The following is a 23,290-nucleotide window of genomic DNA, read 5'->3' on the forward strand; positions in this document are numbered from 1 at the left end:
AACATCCATCTGCATGTTAGTAGGTCTAATGTTGCATTGTGGCAAACTTTTATCAGCTGTTGTTTCAATCTGTTGTTCACAAAACCAGTCCAGGTCAATTTTCTGTAGACCAGCCAAACATTACTTCTTACCATTTTTTCAATGAAAGTCAGTTAATGGCAGAAATTATTTTACGCAAAGGGGCTGTCACGGAATAAATGCAATATATGGCCTTGTGATTTTCAAAACAAGGCCTAAGCTTTTTTATCTATAAGAGACCTAGGCCGATATTAATAGAAACGAGTTTTCTCAGTTTGTGTCACAGCAAAGGTAAGAAACATGAATTTTACAAGCGTGAAGAAGAACAGTTTAACATTCATTAATGGTCACACTAATCAGTCTTTAGTTTGTTATTTGATAGTAATTTTCTCTACTTTGTATAATTCTATGTATGTTGCATAGCTTAGATTTTTTTAATTTGCGGTGACTGCAGCCGGCCATTGCCAAGTCCCGGGCTTTTAACTTGTGGTGCGATTCCCGTTACTAGTACGCGAAGGTATAACCGACAACTGTGACACTATAGGAACTTTTAGAAAGTTGCAGCTTTTATCAACCAGCTGACAAACAAACAAACAAACAAACAAACAAACAAACAAACAAACAAACAAACAAACAAACATTTTTTTCAATTTATGTAGATTATTCCACAGACTGTGACTATTTTTCACAGGAAAAAATCTCGTGAAAACATTTTCAATGCTGAAAAACACGATGCCGTCTGACTTATAGGTCACAGCCGCTTAGTTGTGGTCCTGTTTGTTGACCGTAAGTAAATGCAAGTAACTCGCTCACATTTAGCCCTACTGACAAACCTAACATAACTTGTTCCTGCGTCTTACAAACTTTTATCTATTGGTGACCCGCGGTGACAACACCAACAGACCCCACTAACCTACCCGCGGGATAAAGAGAGAAAACATGCAGTGTTGTCAATCAGTATTACAAAGGTCTGTTTCACATATTCATGGCGCCAGGCTAATGGCTTAACATCCTGACACCAAGACATTCCTGCCTCTGGGTTGCCACATTCGGCAATATGCAAGCCTCCACCTGCAGCAGTGACACCAAACATACAGCTCACCTTATATAGAATAACATTATTTTACTTCCATAGTTACTAATATAGGCAGTGCTCATAGAGTAGAGTCTCAGTTCCTTCAAGATTTTCTCTTTATAGGTAGGTTCCTAGAGGCTATGGTGGGGAGGTGGTACTCAGTCAATTAGAATTTTCAAAGATTTACTCGTCTGGAAAAGTTTGAAAACCGGGGGACTAGAGAAGCATGCTTTGAGATAAAACAAAACAAAATTTTTGATCAGTCATATAATTCAAGCTAATATGCCTCTATCCTTTATCTAAAGTCATACCTTCTCTTCATATCTTTTCTTAACAGTAATGCTAAACTGTTTAGCAACTGAAAATACACTGTTTATTTACTTGAGGTTTCTCTGGCTGTGGGCAATTTTAGTTAAGGGTTTTAATCGTGGTCACTTTTGGTGTCCCACTTAAGTTACCACATGACAGTTCTCAATAATGATAGCCCAACAAAAGTAGCCAGTATTAGTGTAGTAGTAACAGGGCGACTGAGAGATTGCTGGCTTGCTGTCCTCCAAACATGTTTCAATGATGTCATGTAAACAGCATTTTGCATGATGAACCCTTAGGTCTCTTCCGGATAATTATCTACTACAACACTGTCAGTTTCTGACAATTTATATTGAAAATTGGGGTGATTGTTACAAGCAGTGGTGAAGAATTGCTAAGAAAAACAATATTCATTTTTTCATCTATTGACTTGTATCGGCTGGCGATTAGTTATGCCTGTCCCTACCTGCAAGTCGTTGGGAGGAATAAATGGATTGATGCAACAGTTAACAAAGTCTATTCCTTTATGTTTCTCACAGACATTGGATTCCACGTAGACACCTTGATATCTGCGCGTTCTTTTCTTCACAAAACAACTCTGTCTCTTTTGCATGCCTGTGTATGCTTAATTATATTTAACTAAATTTATGGTATATTAATTATCAAAAAAACTCGATAAATGTAGAAAGTAATTTCCCAGTAAACATACTTAGCTAATCCTTACTACTATCTCAGATCTCTGATTGTAAACATGGTCGTGAAAGAAAATTCCTCTTCTCTGGCTGATTATCAAACAAAAAAATAATAGAGTTCACTGTCTGTCACAAGGTCACATTTACCATTCACTCTGAATGTTCTGGTACATTGTTAACTATAGCCATTGGGGTCTGTTGGGGCACAGATCCACGAAAAATAGATGTATTCTATAAAAACAACAAAACTCTTCAAGTACTCCATATGCTAGGCCCATCACTCAGTGGCATTAGCCAGGCCGAAACACTTACGGCCCATCTCATGGCCCCAGAGACTGCGCCTATTGACAGTTACAACAAAAGCAAATTACTAATGCATATCTATATCCTCTTTTTAAAAAGTTTATGAAAAAGACTAACATTAAAAAAAATCCGTGATACATAAAAATACCAATACCTTATCTTTCTAGGCATAGGTAGCCTCCTTACCCCTAAACTTTGTGTCCCTCCACTTGCAGTGTCTCCTTGGGAAGTCAAGCGCTGGTGGTGAGTTAATTAAATGGCCTAACCCCAATGTTTCCCCCTATCTAAAATAAAACTGTTATTCAGCAGGTGTGACTTAGAGACCCGTGCTGTGCTGGCTGTTTAGCCTCATGTCACCACTCTTACAACGATTGCAAGCCAGTTCTTCAATCTCGGCATTAACCTCTTTAAAGGGCGGCCTTAATTGTCATGTCGGGTCACGAGGTCGAACCAAAACAACAGACACTATTACACTGTTGCAACTAGAGATTCCTGGTTGCTTGTTTTTTTCGTGTGTTGTGATCACTCCTCTCTCCCTAGCAGCCATACCCTCCACCCAGGAATGTAGATTCCATCCATCCTGAGTTACCTATGTTTGGACAGAGGTGTCAGTTAACAACTCTGACTTTCATCTATAATCTGACTGTATTTTTCTTTCAAGGTTTCCCACGGTGAAACATTCCTAGCATCAATCCCCTCTACTCAGTGAAGTTCAAACTCAGGTGGCTCAGCAAAAGCTAAAAGCTTCACACGACTGTCTTGTAGCTGGTTGTCCGTCTCCTGACAGGATTCATTCTTCGTATACACAGGTGAGCCTTACTTCACAACCTTTGTAATTTATTATGATACTTGGTCATTCCTATTTATAAATATTTACTAATGGTTTATATTACATATCAGAAGTGCCTGTCTTCCTTTGCCTATACATACGACACTAATTACCCCATCGGGGTACTTGAAGTACAAGCACAATTGTTTTTAAAAACATAGCCTTTAGTGTTTGATAAATTTATAGAACATTTTCGACTTAATGTGTGACTTCAGTATGATCATTTGTTTGCATTTGAAAATGATTATAATAACCGATATGCCTTTGAAAGACAAAACCAATCTTCATAAAATCCTATTCTTATCTTATCTGAAAATTATTATTATAAAATTAAAAGCTTATTTTCAAGTAATATAGACAATATACTTGTGTTTGTGTTTTTTGCAGATATTCCGAAAATGAGCTGTGAAATTAAGAACGAAAAGTGTCCGTTTGAAATAGAATGCTCATTTCCCACGGCTACTAATGATACACGACATTTTCATATTTATTTTCTTTCTTCCCAGGGAAGTCAAGGTGAGGAATCCGAGAGCCTTGTGCCTTGCTGACCATCTTTATCCCTGCACCTTAAAATAATTTTTTAATTAGATTAACGACTTTAATTTTTGCTGTAAAAATGTCTTTCAAGGGAGATTACAAAATACTCCTAAACTTGAAGACCTTCCAAGGTGGTGACATAGCTCGAGCTCAAAAGACTTCTTTTATATAATTTATTTATATAAATATTGTTTCTCTCTCTACTTGTATCGTGTGTAAAACACACATCCTTGGAAGGTCTTACAACCTCACCCGCCCTATATTGGAAAGTCTAGAAGTTTACTCTAAATTTTATGTTTTCAAGTTTTTTCATCTACTTGATAAGCAGTCCAGACAGTCTAAATTGATCATAAACCATCAAAACTTTGATATTTACATTTTTACTTTGAACTTCCTCCGCAGAACAAGTGGTCAGCTGCGCATACAACGGACATGGTAAATGCTTTCCTGAAGATGGCTTCAACATTACACATGAAGCTTATAACAGTGTCACCATCACAGTTCCTGACACATTTGCAACAAGGAAAGGTTCTTTTGTTTGTCAAATGAGAGACATTCCTATGGTGAAAAACTGTTCATACCCTCCTCCAGGTAAGATCTGCTCAAGCTGTAAACTATGGTTTTGGAACACAGGACTACAACTTTCAATGGCTAATAGACTAACACCTTAAACGCTAAATAGAGTTTAAAATTCCTGGCAAGTAACAAAACAATATATATATATGATCAATTTCTACTAAAACTAAGTACTAAATTTGAATTATTTGATTTACATGAATTCAATGTAGTCAGTTACCTGTTCCAGAGGTTAAAAAGAATTGTAGCCTTACGGGAAATTCGGGGAACTTTTTGGATTTGAGACAGTTCGCTTGTATGTGATTTAGAATCTTAACAACCAGCGCACCAAGATGAAAAGCAATCTTCAAAGAGTGATAAAAACAAATAACAGAATAAAAATACACCCTAAAGAATTTCGAAAAAAAGAGTAAGAGGATGTTTCAATGGAAATATTCGTAAAATGTAAGCCTCTTGCACAGCGAAGATAAATTTTCTCATTTTTCATATTCTTTTATTTATATCTTGATGAACCACTCTTAAATACATAAATCGACAAAATACTCTTAAGGTGGGGCAACAATTAGGGCAAAATAATACCTCAAACATCAAGTGTGTTTACGCACCAAAAACAATAATGTTGTCTTTGTTTTCAGTTTTATACCATTGTATTCAACAGTTTCCAGTCTATATCTTGAAACCCAAATCTAAGCATGAGGTATTGTTTCCATTATTTTTTCAGAAATTTGCGATATAATTACTAGTACCCAATCTGGAATCGATCTTGGGACGACTACAAAAGGTAAGCGTTAAATAAATTTCTTATTTCTTTTGATAGTTTATCCAACACTACCAAGATAAGAAAATTTTTTCTTCAAAGCATGACTTTGTTATCTGTATAGCTATTTAAACAACTTTTTTCCAAAGAAACATTTCTTTAATTGTTCGTTTTAAAGATGGATACGTGTACAAATAAACAGATTAATATGAAGATTTTATTAAATTATTTTTAGGTTTTCACCAAAGATGTATACTAGGCACTATAAAGATTGTGATTCTGCTTAGTTAAGCTGTTATCACCAGAGTTTTAATGGAATGCAAAATAAAAAGCAGTGACACAAAACTTTAGTAAGAAAATTTTCAATGGTATGATATTTAAAGATTTTCTCAATATCATTTAATTATTTTCCCTAATATGGCCTTAACATTTTTTCCCTGTAAACCTTTGTTTTGACTAATTTTACAAATTAACTAATGAAATACTTTTATTCATTTAGATGACAATACTTCAATAGTTATTGGTGTGGCTTTTGGAGTGGTTGTGGTGATCTTAATCCTGATCCTCGGCATTGTTTTATTTATGAGACAAAGGAAAAACAAACATAAAAGGCAAGCCATGCACTTATCTCTTAGCCACGAAAAGTAAAGCACTCTCCACTTCTTAGTAACTTTATGTTTACTTTCTTTAACAGGGTCTTTGTTTTGTTTTTATATTTGTTTTTTGGTGGTTGGTTGGTTTTAGTGGGTTTAAAAATTTATGGGTTTTGAATTCCTTATTTAAGGTTGTGGAATATGTTTAAAACAATCGTTTTTCTTTGCGGCTGAGCAAGTGAACAGTTAATATCACAGTCAACGTGTGCTTCTACCACAAAAATGTCTCCCTTTCCAGTCATCAGAAAAGCTCATTTACACAAAGAAATTACTCAAAATTCTTGCAGATCCACCGATGAAAGTTCTGAAAACGATGGGGTGAATGGCATTGCATTCAAGTGGTCAAGAAGGTACAAGTAGAACTAAATTTAGGATATGGAAATATGAATGTATGTCAATATATGTGTAAACGTATTACTATATGCCTTATCAAGTTTTTACTATGCGGCTTATCTATTTAATGATTTATATCCTACATAAAGCGCATTTTTGTGAAAGAATTTCTGGCAACGGTATAATCGATGGGGAAAGGACATTTCTTAGGTAAGAAAACAAAGGCAGTGATGTAAATGGGTGTTTTTTTGATGAATATGCACGTTCAGTTAACGTTGAGACTGTAGTTCAGTTGACCTAACCAAAATTTTAAAAAAAAGAGATTTACTATCATTTTACACTCGCATGCAACTCAGTAATAAACCTGTAAATCAAACGGTTCTTAATTAGAGACTTAATCAGTCGAATAAAGAGTGACACTGCACTTGGATACAATAAGATTTTATTTTAAACAAAAAAAAGGGCATTCACTAAATGACAGGGTTGTCCATGGGACATATTTTTCTATCCCATCGCATCCCATCCCATCCCATGGCAATGTATGCTTGTCCCATCCCATCCCATCCCATGGGACGTAATAACATTCCTATGGACAACACTGCTGGTACGGCCAAAACAATTTTCGCACTTGCTTTTAGCAGTGGAAACCTATGTTCATTTGTCCAATAATTTACTTACGCAACTGCAAATTTCAGCGTAAATTTATTTTACAATATCAAGTATCGACTACCATAGGAAATACAAATGTGTGCTGTCCCATCCCATCCCATCCCATCCCATCCCATCCCATCCCATGGGACGTTTCCCATGGGATTCCCATGGTAATAACATTCCTATGGACAACACTCCTAAATGACACAAAGACGACATCTAGTAGCACACTACATGTGAGCAAATAACAACTCAAGTAGAACCAATCTCAAGATGTCTCTGAGCCAATGCACGTAAACCGTAACACATCAGTTCAAACAAGAGTTATGTATAGTAACTATATATTTTCCTTCATTCAGATACAACGATGGTCCATCAGTCAGCATTAGAGAGGAATGCAATAACCTCTTGCTTGAGAGAGAGAGCACAGGAACCCATGACGACCAAATACAGATTGACCTTCCATCAGCTACCGTCGAAATAAGACCAGAAAGCCTGATCAATGGGTAAGGAAACAAAACACTACAAAAAATGTTTGACACCCATAACGAAGAATTTGTAGAATTTGAAGATTGAACGATTTTCCTATAACAAGAAACTGTAGAGATACACTATCAAATAATAGTTGTGTGTGTCCTTGCTGCGTTAGAGGGTTTGTTTGAGTGCATTAGATTACATGGCTGAATGCATGCGTTAAACTTTTACATTTCATGCTGTTTTAAAAATTAATCCTTAACATCATAATCTATTTCCTGGCGAAAGGATTTTTCTTTATTTCACACGTCGGGAACTATGAGATAAAAATATAAAAAATCTGTACTCTTGAGAGGATAGTATAAACGATGCCCTCGATTGTCAGAGATCAGATAACATAGTATAAATAATTGTTGGTAAAACAACTTGCAAAGTTATTTCTTCAGGTATATACCAACATAGAAATAGTTTGTTTGTCCTAACAGCAAATATTCAATTTTGTTTTTCTGTCTCTTTTCATCTTTGAACATTTCTCAAAGCTCATTTTTCGAACCTGCACTCCACCTTTTTTGTTTTCCACCTTTTCTTCTTGTTTTCGTTCTGGCCCAGAAATTCTTAAAATCTGTTGATTTCTTTTTTCTTAATTTATAGGTCTCAACAGGTATCGACCGTTGGTGAAGAAACGGCAACTGGCGACCAGGAGAATACATATCCTCACAAGATCAGTGGTGCTAATCGTGCATTACCAATAAATCAACTTTAAATACAGTCGCTGTGCATTAACATCATAACCTCATCACCTGACAGTAAACATCTTGTCAGTCATTCTACGCCACTAACATCTGAGACAGGGACGGAGAAGCATTGATTCTGAGGGGAAAAAATGGAATGTAAACAAAATGGAATGTTATCTTCTAGATTCCATTTCTTTTGTCACTGTGGGTTTCGTTTTGAAGAACTGGACGATCTGAAAGATTACGCATAAAAGATTATTTTAAGAAAGTATTATAAAGCTGTGATTTGGAAGGTTTTTCGATGCTCGTGTTTCCCGGAGTGAAAAGAGTCGGTGATATGTAAGGGCTAATTTAAGAAGCTTTTGTGATTAGAAGAAATTCTGTAATATTATTGCACTGGGGGGAAAGAGGTACATCGAACAGTGTTAGCTTTCGTGACATCAGGTCTGCTTTACAAAGACACTATCCTTATTACTTCCTACTATGTCTTTCCAGTCTCTGTGTGAAAAGTGTTCAAGTGCCTTTGACCACAGAATTGACTCCACCTTTCACACGTCTTCAATCTCATTGTTAAAGATTTTATTGTCTGTTTGATACATAAATTGTTACAATAGCTTATTACAAGTGTAAATATTTGTAATGTTAATTTTTGGCCAGGTACGAAGGATTGTGTTCCGTTGATATGTCACACAGCCTTATCGTTTCTCTGCCGTTTTTCTTTAGATCTTACTTCTATCGCCAGGTGGGCGTAGTCGAGCTGTTTGATGCTAATTATTTGAGAAAACATGCTTCCTAAGGTATCTCCTAAATAATCTCTTTTACAGCCTTTCACCAGAGGCGTGGGTATACTATGAGCAACACACACACCATTCAAAACAGTGTGGTCAAAGGGAGATAATCAGGGACAAGATCAGTAACTACTGCTTTTAAATCGTGATGCGACATTTTTTCATATTTGTTTATTTTAGTACAACGATAATTATGTTTTATACGAGGTTGCGTTGTTTTTCGTTATCTGTTTACTGCAGAGAAACCTAACACATAAATTACTGACTGCCGCAGTTCGTTTTTCGTTGTGTCTGTCTTAGTGTTTCTTTTTCTCCCTGCCCTCACTCCATCACTGTAGTTGACTTACATGGCTTCAATTCAGAACCAGGTAAAGCCCTAATGATCAATTGGCTCGATTTTTCTCTCATTTCACTTCCCTGGGTTAAACTTTTCTACATCAAATTAATTTCGAGGAAATTTGGGCATCTCTCTTTTGTATACGAGTTAGCTGAAATGAGAGATTCCTTCAATGTAGTGGCCTGATAAGAAATAAAATAAATTTGTTACCATCACAGGAAAGAACAGATGATTGCCTGAAACTACATATGCCTTAGCTCCATGGTGCTTTTTATAATGATTGCTTGATTGGAGCGAGATGTGAAAAGAACAAACTTTGTCTCTGATGTGTAAACTTTGATAGATGGATGTGTTCTTGAAATGGCTGTTAATCTATGTGTATATGTTTCATTTTATGCTATATTGTAAATAAAATGCTTTTTGTTATGTATATTTACATTATATATCTCTGAGAGATATATAAGAGAGATCTATACATGCTTATATATTATAAATAAAATTTAAAAAATCCTGTTTCCATATGTTGTTGTTTTGGTGATAGGAATAGTAAGAAGACGATCATCAGATACAACCTAAGGCAGTTATGCACTCAGACATCACTTTAATATCTGTATACAAAGCCAGATAAATACTAAACAATTCTTCTTATTCTGTTAAGAACTATGAAGCACACATCGACGACAGCAACTGATCCTCTGCCTGTCAATCCTCTTTAAAGTTGGTTTACAGGAAGTATGTAGGCGCGTTGGCATGCTTGTGCAAGCCTCTGGATGAGATAGAACTGCACAGACATGACTAAACAGCAAATATTTTGAATTTTCATTGGTCAATCTGTTTTCAATCAAATATGTGAATACCGATGTACTCATTCAACAACACACACACATCGCACATACATAAAATATATGATACAGACATACAATCCTACAAACCAACACTTCTAATCCTTTTTACAGATGTTATATCTTACGGCTTTATTCGAGATATTAAAATACTATTCTTTAAATTAGTGAGCATATCTTAAAATATAGAATATCTTACAATGCACTTCTTAATATGAACAATGTGTACCATGATTCATGAAAAACTTGCTGAACATTATAAAGAAGTATTATTTAAATGAAGACTACCGAGCAAAACTTCCAGATATCTAGTCTCTTAAGTTGTAAGATTAATGTATTTGTAATTACAACTGAAATTCAATTACAAAGTTAAAACGAAACTATAAAATGTTGATCGTTTAACATGTCTTTTACTCCATAATATCAGTTTTGAAGCAGACACTACTTTTGTTCATCTGCAAAGTTCTGAAAAGAGTAATTACCGGCGGATTCCACTAGTGGCCAAATCCTTGATTTTAATGTAGTCATAGGCACCACGCAGAGAAAGATGATCTACAAGAAAAACACTAAAACAGAAAATTAGTTTGGTCGACTGGAAACACATTGAATGTTTTCTTTTTATCTTTACCTCATTATCTTGATTTATAAAAACGCATTATGCACAAATCAAGTAAGAGGAAAAACGTTCATATTAACATAAATGAAAAATAACTATTGTCTTAATATACATTCTAAAGCAAAGTATTTACTTTCAACCAACTCTCTTTAACACTTTCGACCCACACTCATACAAATACAAATAAACTAAAATAATGACTGACTATAATCTGGAACTAAAATATCAAATAGCCACAATAATAATATCAGTTGTTGGGATGTCTAAAACCATCACATTTTTACCTCTCCCTCATCCTCTGCTAATCATAAAGAAATAGTGACCACTTATTTTCTGCTGTCTAATACCAGTAACAAGAAAATCCATGTGTTCCTTATTTCTTAGAACATGGAGTTGACTGAGGAAGCTTATTGGCATTCAGGAAGTAGCAACATGTTGTTCTACGACTATTGACTGGCAATTAGGACGAATGTTGGGCTGCTCATGTCCATTCCTGTCGTTTTTATACCAGGTCTTCCAGACGTTTAGTTTTGTTTTTTTTTTACCTTGCCATTTCTTCGATAGATTTACATACATTTGAATATGTTTCGTCTATTACGATTAAAGGTTTATAAAACACGGAGATATTTAGCTCTGCATCTGTCTTATCTCATTGAACTAATTAATCCAGGGTGTCCTGTCATTCGTTTTTTTTATTTTCCTTCAAATAGTGTCCCGTTTCTGTGTATTATAATTATGAGTAGATAACTCTTCCTTCTTCTCATCATCATCATCATCATCATCATCATCCCTTGACTGATACTACCTGATCACCAGATAAGCTTCAAAGCCAGTTGACCTGTCCCACCGGTCCATGTCGTCGAAGGAACCTGACCAGACTCAAGAGACACCAGGGACGGTCGCGGGAGGTGTTTCGCAGGTCATTCATGGAGGATCATCCTTCACGTCCGCCATCCAGTTCTTCTTCTGTTTACCTTGGCTATGACCTCCCTCCACAGAGCCCTGGGGGATGGCTTTAGGTAAAGTAATGTGTTAGACAACTTGTCTGAACAAGATCAGCTTGCGCAAAGGCATGTGAACGCTAAACAATGCAGATAAATAATGCAAGATGCAACTAAAACATCTCTTGGCTAATGTCAATGCTTAGAAACTAAAAAAACACAGCAAACGTGGTACCAAAAATATACAAATATGAAAAAGGTTTGTACATTGAATTAAAAGTTGATGTTGTGGGTGGAGTCCATGATTATCTCCCTTTGACCTCACAGTTTTGAAAGTAATGCGGAGTAGGTTTGTCTTTTTTTTACTTTGTATACTGCAGTGAAGTTAATATATGGAATTACTAAATTTCTTGTCTAGTCGCTGATTTTCTTAGTGTCTGTCTCTCTCTCCATTTACCCTTCCCGCGCTTCATCACTCTCTGTCGTTTATTTCCCCATTTCACATCAGTAGTTACAGAATGCACTTGTTACTGTTATAGCTCAGAATCAACTAAAGCACTACAGATTGACTCTTTTCTTATAGCTTACATCACTCACAGCCAGCCTACCAGAAAACAAGTGCTTCTTTTATAGCTAGGCGGAGATGAAATGAGAGATTTAGACAGAGATAAGATAAGATAAGATAAGATAAGATAAGATAAGATAAGATAAGATTACTTTATTGTCCAGAAAAGGAGATTTGTCTTCCAGCATGCAAGCAGTCAGAGTAAAAATCAAAGACATCAAAGACATCAACAATAACATCAGCAATAAAAAATGAAAAATGACAGAAGTGAGCACACACACACCCACACACACACACGCCCTCATCAAGGACAATACATCAGTGGACAATACATCAGTTCCATGACTACATAATGACGGCTAGTAACAGAGATGGGATTACCCATTGTGTGTAAAACTACTAGTCGCTTATAGTCTTCTGTTTGTTGACAGCAGAGATGGCCGATGGGATGAATGACCTCCTGTAGACGTTCTTTTTCACAAGAGGGACTCTCAATCTCCGTCCTGAGGGCATAGGCTCGAAGCGGTGGTTGAGTGGATGGGTGGGTCAAGCATGATTTGTGTTGCTTTCCGGACAAGGGCTGAATCGTACAGGTGGGAAAGGCTTAGCTGTTTGTGAGCCTACGATTCTGCTGCTGTGCTTATGACGCGCCTCAGTTTGTTCTTTGTTGTCATGCTTGTCTGGCCATACCAAGACACAATATTAAATGTCATTACGCTTTCTACCAGCGCACGATAGACATCTACCAAGATGTGTTCGCTTACATTGAAACTACGAAGCTTCCTAATCAGATATAGCCGTTGTTGTGCCTTCTTATGCACTGTCCCTACATGTTCAGTGAAATTCAAACTATCATCTATTACTGTTCCAAGATATTTGAATGTTGTCACCCTTTCAACCTCTTCATTTCCGATTACTAATGGAGTGGACATTTCTTTTCCTTTCCTCTGATCTATAACTAGTTCTTTCGTTTTTCCAACATTTAGTTCTAGGTAGCTGCTTTTGAACCACTCGCAAAGGGCCTGCACTTGTGTGGTATAGTGGGCCAAAGATTTCTCATCTCTCAGGTGACCAATCAGTGCCATGTCGTCTGCATATTTAACTAAACAGAGAATTCCGTTATCAGGGGCGTGATAGCTAAAGGAAACGAATTTGTCACGAACACAGGAAACAGATGAAGTCCCGAGCACACCTCGTCTTTCCGGTTATGACAGCTTAGCTACTATCTAGTCTTTGAGAGAGAGAGACATTGTGACTGAGTGTTCAAACACGCGACTAGCCTGCGTGCACTTGGCGCACCTCTCTTCATACTCTACATTTTATTTTCTAGTTTAGTTCAGTTGTTTCTAACTTAATGATCAGGATAAGTGGACTTGACTGTAGAGCTTCATAGCTTATAAAAGCTGGATGACCCACCCTCTGCCCATCTGATAATATGGGGTGGGAGGGCACTTAAGGAAGGAAACTTTTAAGTGACCCACACTCAATAATCCTACGTGCATGTATTAACACTTTCATCTATTTTCATTTATATTTTACATGGTTATTTACAGTTTTATACATATGTGTAATGTTTTAGGTCAACTATCCTGTCTAAAACATCTGAATCCTTACCTTTTTTATGATAGTTTGCTGTGTTTTTGTTTACCTGTTTTCAACGATCCATTTCCCGCTGTGAAGATACTTGAAGAAACTTTCCTATTTAAAGTCAATACGGATATTTACCGGTATCCCAGTCACCTACGTGACACGGACGTTGACGAGAAAAACCGACTGCAGTCCGCAAACACGTAACGAGTCATACAAGTGGCTACGACGGCGAACAAAGACGTGACGACGTATTCACGAAGTACAGGCATCTAATCCCATAATATTTACAGTTCCCATTAAATACATATGTAAAATAAGTATCATGTTGATTGGTAGCCATGCATGCATTACCAGACATCTTAGGGAAACATACTACAGTTACATGCGTTAAAAACAGTCGCTAAAAGTATTTTTGAATGTTAGTAAATGCATAAACATCATGGCGTTCATAAAAATTATCTTGGCTCTGCAGTCGTCAAAATGTTCGTCATCATTGTTGTAATCTTTTTTCATCATCGTCATCGTCATCGTCGTCGATGTTATGTATGTCCCATCTTAATTAAATAATGACAGTCAGAACTGTAATTAGTATTAACTCTAAATTGAAATTATTAACTACATCCAGTCTCGAGTAGTTCTCATGTCCTTTGACAGACTACACAAACGTTGCGGTGCGAGACTGAGAGGAAGTACATGCATGTAGGGTGGCATTGTGTAATATTGTATAATATTTTGTTATACAACTTCGTGATTTAGTTTTCTGTTGCACAGAGAGCAAAGGATGCTGCTTGTTTCCACTAATGTTCATACTAGCTTTGGTAGAAGCACTAAAGATAGGAGACTTCTGTTAAAATTTGCTGATGACTCTGGCTTGCTGTCCCTTTTGTATCATAGTGAACATGTTCACAGCGGAGCTCTCCTAGACTTTGTACTGTGGTGTGATAAACACTTCCTTGTCTTGAATACCTTAAAGACTAAGGAAAATAGCAAAATCATCTTTGACAGTACTATACATGATGATGCCATCGAGGTAGTCGACCCTTACAAATATCTAAGTAATATCTTTGATAACAAGCTTCAATGGAACATCAACACTGACATGATCCTCCGTAAGAGCCAACAACGTCTATACCTCCTATGAAAACTCAGATCTTTCTCTGTCAGCTCTGTCATCCTCACTCACGTCCATCAGTTCTTCATTGAAAGTCTCATCACTTTTTCTTTCATCTCTTGGTTCCACAACCTCTCCCTAGGGAACAAGAACAGTCTTGTCTCCCTTCTTAATATCTGTTCCAACAACACCGGAAGCAGGCAGAGGGACTTGGCAGCCTTTGGTCATCAGCAAATCCTCAGGAAGGCATTGCGCATCCTCTGTATTTCTGATCATGTGTTGGCATGTGAGTTTTCACTCTTACTTTTTCTGATCATCTAGTACGAGCACTATTGTTTAATTGCTTATGTGGATAAATAAAGTTGTATTCCTGTCCGCACATTTTGTCGTAAACATTCGTATTTGCTTTTTACTAACAGTAAACATTGATCTTGACTAAATTGTAAATAGCAAGTGTGCTTACCTGGATCATAAATGATCATCAGTGTCGTTGTAGCAGAACCTATTTCATTTCGAAGAATCAGCGACCAATTCTCTTGACTAATGTTGCTTTCCTTGTGAAGATGGACGGTCAGAAGGAGATCAGGAGGTTGACCACTTAAGATGCAGCTTACTCCCCTCGTGACATTGTTGTCTAAAGCCTCTGGTGTCAAGAGGCAGGCAGTGAGTGTTGTTGTGTGAGCTTTGACACGAAATGTTAGGACTTGAAATGTTTGTAGATTGACGATTTTTATAGGTTTTTCGACAAACCGAGGAGGACCTGTAAAATTCCAAAACGCATAAAGGTTATTTGGGTTTGAGCTTGGCGCATGTTACACACCAATGGATTGTTAGTAGAGACATACATAGCATATCTCTGTCTCTGTCTGTCTCTCTCTCACACACACATAAGTGTACACACAAATGCATGAACACAAAAGCATAGGTGAGATTCAGTGGAGTAATTCTGTTTCTTCATCAGTTTGCACATAAACTGTTTCTTATACCCCTGGTATCCATGCAAGTAAAACAAACCTTTAGAGTTAGTGGGAGACAAACGACTTGACAACAGTAAGTTTGAATACCTACACCTGACTAAGAACGTGACGGATCTGTTCTGTTTCGAGCCGCTTCCTTCACACCTGACTATCGGCGAGTCGTCTTCACACTGGGCAGTGAATGAATAATTAAGGTATCCATCACTACCAGCAGATTTTAACACTTGTCCATGTTTATCAAGAAGCTTGAAAATAGCGGGAGGGTTCCCTTTATCGAAGGAGCAGAAAATGTTGACCTTCTGGCACTCGTTAATGAAGTAAGGACTTGTAAAGTCTTCTCCACCCACAGTAAGACTTGTGACCTTTGGTGGGTCTGTGGAACCACACACACACACTGCAGTTACATATAGAAAAGATAGTGCTTCCAGCTGTTTTTCCTTGTTTATATGCATATAGTAAAAAGGTTTGCGTGAATCGTTAAGCAGTATAACATTTGTGTCCTAAACATAACAATTTTAACATCTAAAAGTTTCTTTACTTCTAAAAAGTCATTAGTGTTTAAAACAAAATGCGGTAAGTAAGTTCATACTTACACAACACCTCAACACGTATCAGTCGGATAGGTTTGGGAATCCCAATTCTGCCAGTGAAGACTATCATTGCACTCAGTGACCTGGTGACGACCTGAGAGATGTAGATGTCTAAAGCCACCACAGAGCTGCTCACGTGTCGTTGTTCCCAGTAGCAGGTGACTCCTGTCATCCTACTCACGTCCTTCTTAAACTCGGTGCTAAAGTTTTTGTCATAAACAAATCTACATGCAATCCTCAAATAGTTTCCTTCACAAAACGCATGAAGAGCGCTAAACGTGTCTGTAACATCAGGACTTGTCGTAACGTTGATGGTGTAGTTGATATTGATAGAACTATTTTCTTCTTGAGTCAGGCTTTCACTAAAGTTAGAAAACCCACCTGGAAAATTAGGGTTTATTCATGAGTAGGTCAAAACATGAAAATGATATCATCAACGAGGCGAGATATATCAAGAATAGAGTGTCACACTAGGCTAGTTAATGTTCTTCGATGTCTTCAGATCAGATCGATCATGGGAAAAATTTCCATAAAACGCTAGTTTCTAAAACTCAAATAAAAGTTTTAAAACATTAGTAACAGCAAGAGATTTCAATCAAGATGACGAAACGACTAATGACTAAAATGAAGTTGACCTCCACTGATCTTGATTGCTTTCTGTTCACAAAGTGCAGCCATGCATGTCTAGCACTTACAACCCTAATGTGGTAAGTGTCTGTGGTCTGTAGACACTAACAATATTTCCTTCTAACTACTCCAGTAACAGTGGAACTCTTTAGACACAAGACAGAAAATACACAAGTAAATATTTTCGTGGTGTAACTTTCAGGAAGTATAGTTTGGATTCTTGTACTAAGTTCGAAAACAAGATGGTAACTGTGTGGAACGGAGAGCTCATGTCTGGGAAGAAAGTCCCTAAACTTTCGAGCCTCGTTTAAAATAACATTAAGATAATCATCCTTCCTGTTAGGATTTTCAATAATTTCACATATTTATATCATATTAAATAAATAATTTGTAAGCTTATATGTTCCTATAGACAGCCTTTGCTTTGAACATCTGTGGAATATTTCTGTAGAAATTAAAGACATTAACTAATGATCGTTAACACATTCAGTATTTAAACTTGCGAAATTAATCTTTAAAGAAGACTAGGTTGTCGTATTCACTCCTTACATTCCAAGAGAAAAACTCCTTTCGTCAGTGTGAGAAGTATCAAACACAGAGAACCAACTTTGGTAGACGTGTTCATGATGAAGTACATGATGGGTCCAGCCGCTGTACACCAGTGTCCACAAAATTTTAACAGGAAGATGATCACAGGATTCCGACAAGCGTCTAAGCGACCTCTGAACTTTCAGTTTCCTTGTATAGTCTCTAACCACAGTCTGTCTGTGTTTCCCATTGTGGTCATTAGCTGTTTTCTTGAGTACATGTATAGATGGTATGTAGCGAGACTTGACACTTATGAAACACCAAGTGTATCACCAAGCTAACATCTATGTAAACAGGTTTTACCATCTCACACTTTGCCATGACTACTACTTGCTCTCAAGCGGAGTGAGAAAATGACAGCCACCTACCTACAAATTATATTTATTATCTGTTTTCAATCTTTTCCTCAAGAAAGGAGTTGACTTATATTATGACTTATAAATGTTAGTCACCCAGGTAGCTTTTGTGTCACTGAGTGTGTACAAAGGACCAAACAGTTCATATTTTCTACTAATTTGACAAACATTGTTTCCCATCATGGCAACGGCCTCAGACCAAAGAAACATCTGTCAATTTGTTTTCTTTTTGTTTTTGTTTTTTTGTGGGGGGAGTGCGTGGGCGGTGGGGACTGAGACTTTTTATGCAACGATGGTTTTTTATCCCCCACAGTACAGACACTTTATGCCTCTGTCCTCTCAAAGCCAACTTAAAAATAGTGATTATGTAGTAAAAAGTCTTTTTAAAATTGAAATTCTATAGGTCTTGTAAGAGATTATAAAACAGCCTATTAAACATTGCTCACCCATATATAGCTTAAGTTTATAAAAAAAAAAAAAAAAGTAAGAAATGCAAAACAATTAGTTAAGTATTACTCACTTTAAGACTTATTTTTTTCACAACCTTCACAACACACACACACACCTTGCTTACCATTTCTTTGACAGATCTGCATACTTTTGAATATGTTTTGTCTATTACGATTAAAGGCTTATAAGAACAGAGATATTCTTTTAGCTCTCCATCTTTCTTATCTCATTTAACTAATTAATCAAGGATGTCCTGTTATTTGTTTTTAAATTTTCCTTCAAATAGTTTCCCGTTCCTGTGTATTATAACTGTGTGTAGATAACTCCTCCTTCTTCTCATCATCATCATCATCATCATCATCATCATCATCATCATCATCATCATCATCATCATCCATACCTTGACTGGTACTACCTGATCACCAGATAAGCTTGAATGCCAGTTGACTTGTTCTCGCAAGAGACACTAGGGACGGTCGTGGGAGATGTTTGCAGGTCAGTCATGGAGGACCATCCTTCACGTCCGCCATTCAGTTCTTCCTCTGTTTACCTTGGCTACCACCTCCTTCCACAGAGCCCTAGAGGATGGTTTTAGTTAAAGTGATATGTTAGACAACTTGTCTGAACAAGACCAGCTTAAGCAAAGGAATTTGAACACTAAACAATGAAGATAACTTTCAAAACTCTGTGGTCAAAGGGAGATAATCACGGACTCGACCAGCAACATTAACTTGTAATTCAACGTACAAACCTTTTTCATATTTATATATATTTTGATACCACGTTTCTTGTGTTTTTGAGTTTCTAGGCATCGACATTATCAAAGAGATGTTTTAGTTGCATCTTGAATCATTTAAGCAGAGTGGGTTTGTCTTTTTTTTTTTTTTTTTTTTTTTTACTTTGTATACTGCAGTGAAGCTTACTATATGGAATTGCTGAATTTCTTGTCTAGTTGTTGCTTTTCTTAGTGTCTCTCTCTCTCTGTCTCTCTCTCCATTAACCCTTCCCACGCTTCATCACTTTGTGTCGTTTATTTTGCCGTTTCACTCCTGTAGTTACAGAGTGCATTTGCTATATTTTCATCTCAGAATCAACTAAAGCACTACAGATTGACTCTTTTTTTACCACTTAGCCTCCCTAGCTTACAGTACTCACAGCCAGGCTTCAAGAAAACAAGCGCTTCTCTTATAGCTAGGCGGAGATGAAATTAGAAGTCTCTACAGAGCAGGGGCGTGATAACTAAAGGAAAGAAATTATCAGCATCACAGGAAACAGATGAAGTCCCGAGCACATCTCGTCTTTCCGGCTCTGACAGCTTAGCTACTATCTAGTCTTTGAGAAAGACAGACATTGTGACTAAGCGTTCAAACATGCGACTAGCTTGCATGCACTTTACGCACCTCTCTTCTTATTATACATTTTATTTTCTAGTTCAGTTCAGTTGTTTTTCACATAACGATCAGGTTAAAGGGACTTAACTGTAGAGCTTCATAGCTTATAAAAGCTGGAGTTCCCTCCCATATCTCCCGGTCTAAAAATATGGGGTGTGGTAGCCCACCTCCTAGAATATGTCGGTCGAGGCGGGATACTTTTAAGTGGCCCACCCTCTTAAATGGTGTGTAGATGTATCAACATGTTATTAACATTTTTTACAGTTTTATACCTATGTGTAATGTTGTAAGTCAACTGCTCTCATACCCTGTCCAAAAAAATCTTAATCCTTACCTTTTTGTGATGGTTTGTTTTGTTTTTGTTTACCTGTTTTCGACGATCCGTTTCCCGCTGTGAAGATACTTGAAGAAACTTTCCTATTTAAGCTCAGTACGGATATTTACCGGTATACCGGGAGTCAACCGTTCCTTACGTGACACGGACGTTGACGAGAAAAACCGACTGCAGTCCGCAAGCACGTAACGAGTCAGACAAGTGGATACGACGGCGAACAAGGACGTGACGACGTATTCACGACATACGGGCATCTAATCTCATCATATTAACAGTTCCCAAATAAATACAATTATAAAATTAATAAGTATCATGTTTATTGGTAGCCATGTGTGAATTACCAGTCATCTTAGGGACACATACCACAATCACATGCGTGAAAGACTGTCGCCAAAGTCAGTAAATGCATAGTCATCATGGCCTTCATCAAAATCATCTTGGCTCTGTTATCTCGTCAACATGTTCGTCATCATTGTTGTAATCTTTTTTAATCGTCGTCGTCGTCGATATTTTGTATAATTATTGTCATTTAGAGCGTAGTTGGTATAAAGTTAAAAACGTAAAGAAATTAAACAATATCGTTATGTGCCATCTGAATTAAATAATGACAGATGTAATTATAAATAGTATTAACTCTAAATTGAAAGTCTTAACTACATCCAGTCCTGATTAGTTTTCCTGTCCTGTGACAGACTACACAAACGTTGCGGTGCGTGACTGAGATGAAGTACACGTGTGTAGGGTGACAGTGTGTAACATTTTATAATATTTTGTTATGCAACTTCGTGATTTCGTTTTCTGCTACACGAGGAGCATAGGATGCTGCTTGTCTCCACTAATGTTCATATTATATACTAGCTTTGGTAGAAGCACTACCGATAGGAGCCTTCTGTTAAAATTTGCTGATGACTCTGGCTTGCTGTCCCTTTTAAATCTTTGTGAACATGTTCACAGTGGAACTCTTGTGGACTTTGTACTGTGGTGTGGTAAACACTTCCTTGTCTTCAATATCTTAAAGGCTAAGGAAAATAGCAAAATTATCTTGATATACTAAACATGATGATGCTATTCAGGTAGCCGGACTCTTACGCAGAGTGGATATAACTATTTTTGATAACAATCTTCAATGGACATCAACTCTGACATGATCCTCGTAAGAACCAACAACCGTCGTGTACTTCGTATGGTTTTCTCTGTGTCAGCTCTGTCATCCTAATTCGGTTCTATCAAGTACTTCATTTAAAGTTTCATCCCCTTCTCTTCTTCTCTTGTCCCACAGCCTTTCCCTAAGCAACAGGAACAGTCTCTACTCCGTTGTTAATAATGTTCAAGATCATCAGAGGGACTTGGCAGCCTTGGTCACAGCAATTCCTCAGGAAGGCATCCCTTAAACCTCTGTATTTCTGATCATGTGTTGGCATGTGGAGTTTTCACTCTTCCTATTTCTGATCAATCTAGTACTAGCACCATTTTAATTGCTTATTGTGGATAACTAAGTTGAATATTCCTTGTCCGCACATTTTCGTAACATTTTTCGTAATTTGTTTTTTACTAAACAGTAAGCATTAATCTTAACTGGATGTAAACAGCAAGTGTGCTTACCTGGATAAGTGATCATCAGTGTCGTTGTGCAGAACCTATTTCATTTCGAAGAATCAGCGACCAATTCCTTGACTATGTGCTTCCTTGTGAAGATGGACGGTCAGAAGCAGATCAGGCGGGTCACCGCTTAGGATGCAGCTTACTCCCCTCGTGACATTGTTGTCTAGAGTCACTGGTGTCAAGAGACATCCAACGAGTGTTGTTGTGTGAGCTCGGACACGAAATGTTAGGACTTGAAATGTTTGTAGATTGACGATTTTTATGGAGTTTTCGACAAACTGAGGAGGACCTGCAAAATTCCAAAACGTTTAAAGGTTATTTGGGTAGTTTTAGCGTGGCAAGTAAAACATGTTATCACGAATACCTACACTGAGTGTGTAGAGACAGACATAGGCATCTCTCAATCTCACGCACACACTTAAGGTACACACAAATGTCCACTGAACTTAAAAAGGATAGGTGAATTCAGTGAAGTAATTCTGTTCTTCGCCTGTTTTCCAACATACCGTGGATGGAGCAAACACACACCATGCAAGTAAAACAACCCTTATAGCGGTTACGTTTCGGTGCCGGAGACAAATCACAGAACAAGTTTGAATACCTACACTGACGAAGAAGGACGGACTGTTTTGTTTGGAGCCGCTCCCTTCACACCGGACTACGGCCAGTCGTCGTTACAATGGCATTAAGTGACCGCCCATGATTGAGGTATCTTCATCAAACTACCAACAGATTTTAATTCGTTTGCCCTTGTCTATCCAGAAGCTCTGATGAAAGTAGGGGAGGTTCCCTTTGCTGAAGGTGCAGTTAGCTGTAATGTGACTGCCTTCTGACCCTGTTAATGAAGTAAGACTGTAAAGTCAATTGTTTTAGAATCCACGGTAGACTTGTGACTCATGTGGTCTGACATATTTGGAATCACAAACACGAAAAGACAGTACAGTAAATATAGTTCTTTCAGCTGCCTTTGCTTATTTTTATGTATAAAATAACAAGGTTTGTGTGAATCGTTAAGCAGTATAACTTTTCTGTCCTAAACCTAACAATTTTAACATATTAAAGTTTCTTTACTTCTAATAAGTCATTAGTGTTTAAAACAAATTGCGGTAAATAAGTCCATACTTACACAAGACCTCACACACGTATCAGTCGGTAGGTTTGGGGTATCCCACCTCTCGCTAGTGGAGAATAACATCACACTCAGTGACCTGGTGACGACCTGAGAGATTGAGTCTAATGTCTAAAGCCACACAGAGCTGCTCACGTGTCGTGTTCCCAGTAGCAGGTAACTCCTGTCATCCAAACTCAAGTCCGTCTTAAACTCGGTGATAAAGTCTTTGTCGTAACACAAAAATACATGCACTTCTCACAGAGTTTCCTTCACAAACCTTATAATCAAGCATTTAAACTGTCTGGTAACATCAGGACTTGTCGTAAAGTTGATGGTGTAGTTGATATTGATAGAACTGTGTTCTTCTTTACTCAGGCTTTCAGTAAAGTTAGAAAACCCACCTGATGAAAAATATGGGTTTTTTCGTGAGTAGGTCAAAACATATCATCAACGAGGCAAAATATATCAAGAAGAGTGGAGTGTCAAACTAGGCTAGTTAATGTTCTTCGGTGTCTTCAGACCAAATTGATCAT

At 37.3% G+C, this 23,290-nt stretch overlaps 5 protein-coding genes across 10 annotated transcripts in view; 1 reads left to right on the forward strand and 4 right to left on the reverse strand.

Moving 5' to 3' along the window:
• The window catches only part of LOC112569665, a 130,976-nt gene that overhangs the window by 17,922 nt on the left and 89,764 nt on the right, over positions 1-23,290 (reverse strand). The window lies entirely within an intron of this gene.
• Positions 1-23,290, reverse strand: part of LOC112569667 — a 140,872-nt gene that overhangs the window by 3,856 nt on the left and 113,726 nt on the right. The window lies entirely within an intron of this gene.
• LOC112569680 lies at positions 272-8,090 on the forward strand. The gene is made up of 9 exons (XM_025247565.1): positions 272-309; positions 3,059-3,206; positions 3,614-3,742; positions 4,166-4,354; positions 5,061-5,120; positions 5,596-5,707; positions 6,037-6,099; positions 7,093-7,239; positions 7,859-8,090. The coding sequence occupies exons 3-9, from the start codon at positions 3,625-3,627 to the stop codon at positions 7,968-7,970; spliced, it is 801 nt and encodes a 266-aa protein (XP_025103350.1). The 5' UTR covers positions 272-309; positions 3,059-3,206; positions 3,614-3,624; the 3' UTR covers positions 7,971-8,090.
• LOC112569671 lies at positions 9,651-21,165 on the reverse strand. 5 transcript variants are annotated; one of them, XM_025247544.1, is made up of 6 exons: positions 17,475-18,601; positions 16,302-16,679; positions 15,800-16,081; positions 15,195-15,491; positions 10,391-11,526; positions 9,651-9,861 (listed from the first exon to the last, which is right to left on the reverse strand). In XM_025247544.1, the coding sequence occupies exons 1-5, from the start codon at positions 17,560-17,562 to the stop codon at positions 11,504-11,506; spliced, it is 1,068 nt and encodes a 355-aa protein (XP_025103329.1). In that variant the 5' UTR covers positions 17,563-18,601; the 3' UTR covers positions 9,651-9,861; positions 10,391-11,503. The 5 variants fall into 5 exon arrangements, with proteins under 5 accessions (XP_025103329.1, XP_025103333.1, XP_025103331.1 ...); XM_025247548.1 differs by lacking the exons at positions 9,651-9,861; positions 10,391-11,526; positions 17,475-18,601 and adding exons at positions 18,720-18,897; positions 20,078-21,165 and having other exon boundaries at positions 14,979-15,491; XM_025247546.1 differs by lacking the exons at positions 9,651-9,861; positions 10,391-11,526; positions 17,475-18,601 and adding an exon at positions 18,735-21,165 and having other exon boundaries at positions 14,979-15,491.
• The window catches only part of LOC112569669, a 31,467-nt gene continuing 31,065 nt past the window's right edge, over positions 22,889-23,290 (reverse strand). The window contains exon 5 of the mRNA XM_025247542.1: positions 22,889-23,158. Within this exon, the coding sequence (XP_025103327.1) occupies positions 23,013-23,158 (146 nt within the window). The 3' untranslated portion in view covers positions 22,889-23,012. The remainder of the gene's footprint in view (positions 23,159-23,290) is intronic.

This window comes from Pomacea canaliculata, linkage group LG7, assembly GCF_003073045.1.
Source record: "Pomacea canaliculata isolate SZHN2017 linkage group LG7, ASM307304v1, whole genome shotgun sequence".
Lineage (NCBI taxonomy): Eukaryota > Metazoa > Mollusca > Gastropoda > Architaenioglossa > Ampullariidae > Pomacea > Pomacea canaliculata.